The 7,504-nt window shown below is 49.7% G+C and overlaps 1 protein-coding gene across 4 annotated transcripts in view; it reads right to left on the reverse strand.

The window, feature by feature from the left end:
* The window catches only part of Flcn (folliculin), a 29,949-nt gene that overhangs the window by 15,568 nt on the left and 6,877 nt on the right, over positions 1-7,504 (reverse strand). For all 4 annotated transcript variants that reach the window (XM_031352553.1, XM_031352550.1, XM_031352551.1 and 1 more), the window contains 5 exons: positions 7,098-7,244; positions 5,433-5,654; positions 4,266-4,426; positions 2,917-3,008; positions 1,220-1,410 (listed from right to left, as the gene is read on the reverse strand). In XM_031352553.1, coding sequence (XP_031208413.1) covers positions 1,220-1,410; positions 2,917-3,008; positions 4,266-4,426; positions 5,433-5,654; positions 7,098-7,244 — 813 coding nt within the window. The remainder of the gene's footprint in view (positions 1-1,219; positions 1,411-2,916; positions 3,009-4,265; positions 4,427-5,432; positions 5,655-7,097; positions 7,245-7,504) is intronic.

The following is a 7,504-nucleotide window of genomic DNA, read 5'->3' on the forward strand; positions in this document are numbered from 1 at the left end:
TAAAGAAAGAAGCAGATGCCTATCTGCTTCATTTTTTAAAAAAGGATTTATTTATTTATTATATGTAAGTATATTGTAGCTGTCTTCAGACACACCAGAAGAGGGCATTAGATCTCATTACAGATGATTGTAAGCCTCCATGTGGTTGCTGGGATTTGAACTCAGGACCTCTAGAAGAGCAGTCAGAGCTTTTAACCACTGAGCCATCTCTCTAGCCCACCTATCTGCTTTCAATTAAAAAAAAAAAGTAAACCTGTGATGCTTGTACATTTGTAAAATCCCAGCACTTGGTAAGCTATATAGAGAGTTCAAAGCCCACCTAGGATATATGAGACCCTATTCCAAAGAGAGACAACGGTATGAAGCAGGGACGGTGTGCCTTCACCTGGAGCAACCCTCCACTCTCATCCGACCCAACAAGCCACGTGCTCTCTCATGAGACTGTTCCCATCTCTACGAGGCATGTAGACATACCTCCTGCTTCGTGTCACCTGCTCATTCTTCTACACTAAATAATATTCCACCATCTAGACATACCAATAACAGCCAAGGTCGGCATGTAGATTATGCCCAATTTATTCTAGGATTGACCATTACTTTAAGGTCTAGCTGGCATACAAACAGCTAATAGTGCTTTTTCAACACGTTCAGGAGGTTCCAGAGTGACAAGGTTGGAGAACCTCAGGAAACCTTACAGACAAAGAGATGCTGGGCTGGACAGACAGCTTAGTTTCAAAGTACAAGACCTTGAGTTTGCATTCCAGGACTCAAATTTAAGAAGGCAGGCAAAGCGTGGTGGCACGTGCTTGTCACCCTACAGCTGGGAGGGCTTGAGAAGCAAATCCCTGGGGCACACAAGCCAGCCAAATAGTATACTGGACAAGTCCCAGGCCAGTGAGGGACACTGTCTCACAATACAATATTAATAGCACCCAGAAGGAGTCTACTTTGGTCTGTCTCTACACACATGTGCATACACAGACATGCACACGTGCACGTGAATGCACACAAACACACCAGACGCCTATTCTGTCACCAAAAGAATGCTGCTCTTGCTAAGACGGGCTGAGATTCTCTGAGCCCTCAGCTACACACCCACTCGGAAGTTCCCAGTGTCTCCCCTGCCCATAAATGGGAAAAAAAGCTCAGACCTGGAGGATTGGGACCTTGCAGAGTGGCCTGGGGTTTTCTCAGTTTGGACCACGGCCCCTCTGCTTACCTGTCTCATGTGTCGAAGGGACTTGAAGACGGAAAGCTTTGGGGGCTGCCAGCTCCCACAGGCTGAGAGAAGCGATGACTCTGTTGGGCAACTGGTCAGCTCTCGCCCTTCAGCACCCTCTGGCGTAGCAGGGGCTTTCTCCTCCTCTTCGGCCTCTGAATTGTCCCAACTTTCTGATTCTTCCTCTAAGTCTACAGGGCACACAGGACAGGCATGCAGTGAGCAATCCCCTTAGATGCTCCAGTTTGGTTCTGTGGCCATTTCTGCATCAGGGCACCTATGGCTATACCAGCAATTCCTACGGTATCCCAGAGAGGTCTGATGACTACGTGCTACTGACTAGGCATCTGGGGTGAAGGGAGGGAGGAAGACTTGGGCAGCAGAGACATTTTAGAAGCTCTTCTGAAAGATACTGGCTCTACTCAACTACTGGAAAGCTCAAAAATGCAGAGCAGACAGCATGAGCTTATCAGCACTGCTCGGCCAGGGGCCAGCCTGTGCTCTACACACCATTACACCCATCTCCCTCCGCCCAGACAAGACACAAATGTTTTACTTCCACTAGTCCTCACAGCAGAGCCTCACAATAACATCTCTGCTGCATGTCACAATGAGAACCAGATGGCAGAGGCAGGATTTGAAGCTATCTCTATCTGACTAGAAAGCACGTCTGAGCCTACACTCAGATCCTGCATGACAGAATTCGGTCTCAATATGACCCCTGTACGCCTGCACATCTATCTCACTCTTCTCGCAGAGAGCACATCCCACGAGATTTGACTCTGATCGTCTGCAGAACCTTCATGTTTGTGAGCCACACTATATGAAAACATTCTGTGACTGACTGATCCACAGGGATAGGAGAGCAACTCCAAGGTTGACTTGACACACTTCTGAGTGTTGTCTGGCTCTTGAGACCTCACTCCTGCGTCTCTTCACTCCTGAATACGTGTCAAAGCACAAACATGTGCAGAGTGAGTGCCAACTAGTGACAACCTGGAAAGAACTCCATCTGCTTACAATGGAGGAGCCGGGAGCACTGTTAGTAACAATCTGTGCACCACATAAGTGACTGTTGCTTTTCCACCTCTCAGCTATGGGGGAGGGGAGAAGGACGAATGGGGCAGGCCGGTGAGCTCGAGAACTCTGAACTCAAAACAGTTGCTATGGAAGCCCAGTCATATCTGAGGGCTGCAATCCTGCCTTGGGGCCATCCTAGGAAATCAGTCGCACAGGAGTCTAAATCTAAGGTACAGAGATTAAATCACAAATGTAGGAATGATGTTGTACAGTGATTTCCTCTGAACTGAAACATTTCCTCCAAGGTGAGGCTCATGAGATACAAGTCTCAGGAAGTTTCCTGAAACTAATAAGGTTCACAAGGTTCTTCAAGGTTACAGAAGTAAAGAACAATTGCTGAGGAGACTAGCTGAGGTACCTAGAAGCCACCTGGAGACTGCCTAGGGGAGCTGCTTGCAGGGGACTCTCCAGGGATCCCCAACCTACTCGGGAATAGGCACCGTCAAGGAAGATGAGTTGGAATCCTATCATCACCAAGAGCACAGGAGTGGTTGTCACAAAGGCCCATAATGCTCAGTCACATCCAGAACCCCTCGTATCAGCTTCACTCATTGTGGTAACCACAGCCAGGGCTGCTGCTGCCACTACAGTCAGCCCACAGAGATAAACAGACTTACCAGCAAGCTTCTCCATCTGGACCAGGGTGTCCTCTGTGGGAGCACCCTCTAAAAGCTTTTCTGTCAGCCTGCTACCACATGCCTTCAGGAGCCTGGAGAAAAAAACAATGCCAGCCATGAGGTACCCTGCCAATGGGAAAACTGAATCTGAGGTTTAGTAAGCCCTTGGTTCAACCCCCAGCTCACAGAAAATGGCCTACACAAGCATATTAGAAGACCCACCCCCTTCCAACACCCCAGCATCCACCATTGAGGAAACATTCTGTTAGACATGAGTTTGGTCCTCCATTAAAGGGGATGAGAAAAATGGAGTACGGGAGGTTTGAAGGAACTGTTGGCTTTAATCCCAATTCAGAAGTCACCTTTGAGACAAGAGGGAACCCTGAACCTAGCTAACACACCAGACAACTTTAAAACACAACCAAAAACACTCTAGACCATGCTCAAAGGAAAAAATTGCAAACAGCCAATAAGTATGTGAAAAATTATTCAATACCCTTAACTATCAGGGAAACACAAATTCAAACTACCTTGACATTCCATTTCATATCAGTTAGAACGCCTATCACCAGGAAACCCAAGGGCAGGGGCTAAAGAGACAGCTCAGCAGTTAGAGCATTTGTTGCTCTCACAGAGGATGTAGGCTCAGTTCCCAGCACCCATTCCGGGGGTTTACAACCATCTGTGGCTGCAGTCCCACAGGATCCAAGTCTTTTTCCTGTCTTAGTGGGGAGGTTCCTCCAAATCCATACCCACGACACCATTCCTGGGTATTGCCTTAAAGATTCCAAGCCACCACCCCAGGCATCCTTAAATATTCCTGTTTACTGCTGCTCTATTTCAATGGCCAAGAACAGACCCAGCCTAGGTGCCTATCGGCTGACAAATGTGGTCCGTGTGCAACAGCAGACTCTACAGGGAGCAGTACATCCCGGCTACACTCAGGGGCTACGGCTCTGCGGGTTCTGTTCTCCTAGATCATTCGGTTTGAGCAACAGGAGCTCCCTGTGCATAGCACACCCGCACCCGTACACCAGACCTCCACTCCAGACACCAGCTGACTGCTCCCCACCAGCAAAAACCCCCAGACCTGAGCCCAAAACACCAGCTCCTGGCTTGGGAGGGGCCTGAGCCGGAAACCTGCCGTCATCTTCAGAGGGGAGACTTGGTGGTCTTCACACAGAAATGTCCTTTGGGTCAGTTCTGCCTCAAAGTGTTTCCATTCAGTGGGGAGACAGATGAGAGAACTCTCTCTCACAGAGGCACTCGGGCCAGCTCCACTGGGAGGCAGACGGGAGTCTTTGGGTTGTTCTAATGGCTCGCAGGTGCGGAGACCCAGGATTCATTACCAGGCAAAGGAAGTGTGCAGACACGCCCACAAGTTGTCGTCACTGGTCAAGGAAGTCAGAGAGCGGGCAGCGTTGCCATTCCTCTGGTGCAAGAAAGGCGTGAAGGCAGTGTTCATCCTCTGGGCACGCTGTGGACATCCAAACTGCTCTGCCTCAAACACCTGAACACAAGAGTGGAGAAGAGGGTCTCTTCAGGGATGGCTACCACCAAGCCTTTCAGTTACTGCCAGCCCACCTTTCCAGACTCTCCTGCTCTGCTCTCTTGACTCAGAACACAGGCCATGCCAGCAGTCTGGCAATGCCTCACAGAATGGTTCTGCTGACCTAAAGGGTTCTGTGTATTCCTCTCCGCCCCTACTTGGTTCCTTGGACTCCCATTGTCCTTCAAGTACTCTTAGACAGCCTCCTCCTGACAGGTTCATTCCACAGACCCTTGCAGGTGATGGACACATGCCCGATGGCTTATCGGAGGCTCCTATGCCTTCCAGCCACATTCTAATATAGTCCAGCCGCTCCACCTATCAGGATGAAGGATGAACAGGCTCCTCCTCTGCTGCCCAAGGACAGAGCATGGACAAGGAATGGGCCATTGAATCTAAAGGTCTGTGACCAAAGCATGGCCAGGCCTGCCTGCATGCTCCTCTGCAGCTGGAGGGGGTGCCCTAGGTGGGGATCTAGACAAGACTAGCAGAGAGTTTGGGTCCTGAAGGGTACAGAAAGTAAACACACCAGGCAAGAAGGCAGAGGCTAGCCAGCAGTTAGGACAACTGGGTGGTAGTGCTCGCCTTTAACCTCAGCACTCTCAGAGGCAGGAGGCAGGAGGCTCTCTGAATTCAAGGCCAGCCTGGTTTACAGAATCAGTTTCGGGCCAGTCAGGGGTACACAGGGGAACCCTGTCTCAAAAAAGCAAAGCAAAACAAAACAAAAGCAAAAACAAAAACCCCAGAAATCCAAGACAACAGGCTGAAGGAGCACCAGAGTAGTGGGTGAGATGAAACCAGGAGAGTTACAGGCTGGCTGGGAGGGTCACCTATCCCCACCACAACACTGAGGCCGAGACTACAACTTGGGCCCATAGCAGAGGCAGAGCCAAGAGGATCGCTGCTGGTCACTCAACTCCATGCCAACAGGCCCCCCCACACCCCCACCCCTGGCTTTAAGCCTCACCTTGAGGGCCTTGCCCTGGAGCTCGCTGATGATCCCTCGGATTCTCCCCAACAGGAAGGGCCAGGAGTTGATGAGGTAGATCCGATCCATCATGATGGTAATGATGCTGTACCAGCGCTGGAAGCCTCTGGCCAGGCTGTCTTTGATGAAGAAGGTGTGGCTGAACACAAAGCCGTGTTGCTCATCACCAAAGAAGATGGGGCCTTCACGACCAGGGCAGACCTTTGGAGGGAGCCACAGTAACTTTACGGAAAGTCCTGACTTTTAACTCAAGCCCTTTGGGACCCTTTCCCTGGTTTTGGTGGTGCTAGGGGTAGAACTCAGGGCCTGGCTGGACAAAGCAGCCCAGTGTCCTATTGCTGAGCTGCACCCAAATGTTCCAACTTGCTTTTGCTCGATAGTCTGGAGAGCCAGCAGCCATAATGGCTACTACTGGGCCTGTAGAGTAAAACAGCACACTCACTTAAATTATGGGAATGTGGTATGCAGGGTCGGGAGGATGGGTGACGTACACATGAGTGCTTGAAGAGGCCAAAGGTGTTGGATCCCCTGGATTTGGAGTCACAAGAGGGTGTGAGCGACCCAGGGTGGGGATTAGGGACCACACTCAGATCTTCTGTAACAGTAGCACCCGATCTTAGTTGCTGAGCTATCTCTAATCCCCAGCACACACTATTCTTAGAGAGTCTTTTGGTCTTTCCCTCCTGACAAATTTGCTGAACATGTGAATACTGTGCACAGGACGTCTGGCTGTGGCTAAGCATACAGCAGGAGACAGAAAGGTATAAAGCAACACTGAGAACAAGCAATGTGGGGTCTGCGGATCCTACAAGGTGGAGACAGGGGTAGTGGAGCACAGAAGCTGGACCATATAGGCCTGTGTGACAGATCAAACCTAAAAGCTGAGACTCAGGCCCCACAGCAAGAGTTCAGGAGCAAAACATTCTTTTCTCGTTTGTTTGTTTTTATTCATTTTATTTATGTGGGTACAGTGTAGCTGCCTTCAGACACACCAGGAGAGAGTGTCAGATCTCATTACAGATGGTTGTAGGCCACCATATGGTTGCTGGGATTTGAACTCAGGACCTTTGGAAGACCAGTCAGTGCTCTTAACCGCTGAGCCATCTCTCCAGCCCCGTTTGTTTGTTTTTAAACCTTTATTTTTATTCTCTGCTTATGAGTGTTTGCTGGCATATATGTCTGTGGCCCACAGGCATGCAGTGGCCATGGGGCCAGAAGAAGGTGTGAGATCCCCTGGGGCTGGAGTTATAGACAGTTCTCAGCCAACATGTGGGTGCTGGGATTGAACTCGGGTCCTCTCAAGAGCAACAAGTGCTGTTAACCACCAAGCCAGCTCTGCAGCCTGATGAATTCCTCGGAACGTTCTAAGCATTCCACCACGTCCATGTGGATGCTGATACAATGTAAAGGTGATGCTGCATGCAGCAAACTGCATAGCCTAGGAACTGTGGTATCTTAGAGACGTGCTCATCAAGAATGGACTAAAAAAAAAGTGAAATGCTAACACCTGTTTAGACAGCTAGCGTCCACAAGGACTTACTCTTCAAACTCTAACTGCAGCAGCCATGCTCGCACAGCACTGACAAACACGTCTATAAACAGCAGTGAATGCGATTCCCACAGACAGTCTGACGCTGGCCTTACCTCGCAGCTCAGGCTCCGTACACAGGCCTGGCGGACAATGCTGAAGAGCTGTGGATGGTTGGGGTGCTGATGACTGACATACTTAATAGAGGTCTCTTTATCATGACTGATATAGCCCGGGTGCCCTACAGCAAGTGATCGGCAGCCCTGCACACAAAGAAGGACAATAAGTCTCTCAGCTAGAAGCAAGCAAGACATCTAAATACAGAAAACACAATCCTGTTCAAATTAAAAAAAAAAAAAAAAAATCACTGCTGGGCAGTGGTGGCACACACCTTTAATCTCAACACTAGGGAGGCAGAGGCAGGTGGATCTCAGTGAGTTTGAAGCCAGCCTGGTCTAGAGTGAAGTTCCAGGACAGCATAGGCTACACAGAAAACCCCCGGTCTTGAAAAAACCAAAACCAA

This window comes from Mastomys coucha, unplaced genomic scaffold (assembly GCF_008632895.1).
Source record: "Mastomys coucha isolate ucsf_1 unplaced genomic scaffold, UCSF_Mcou_1 pScaffold5, whole genome shotgun sequence".
NCBI lineage: Eukaryota > Metazoa > Chordata > Mammalia > Rodentia > Muridae > Mastomys > Mastomys coucha.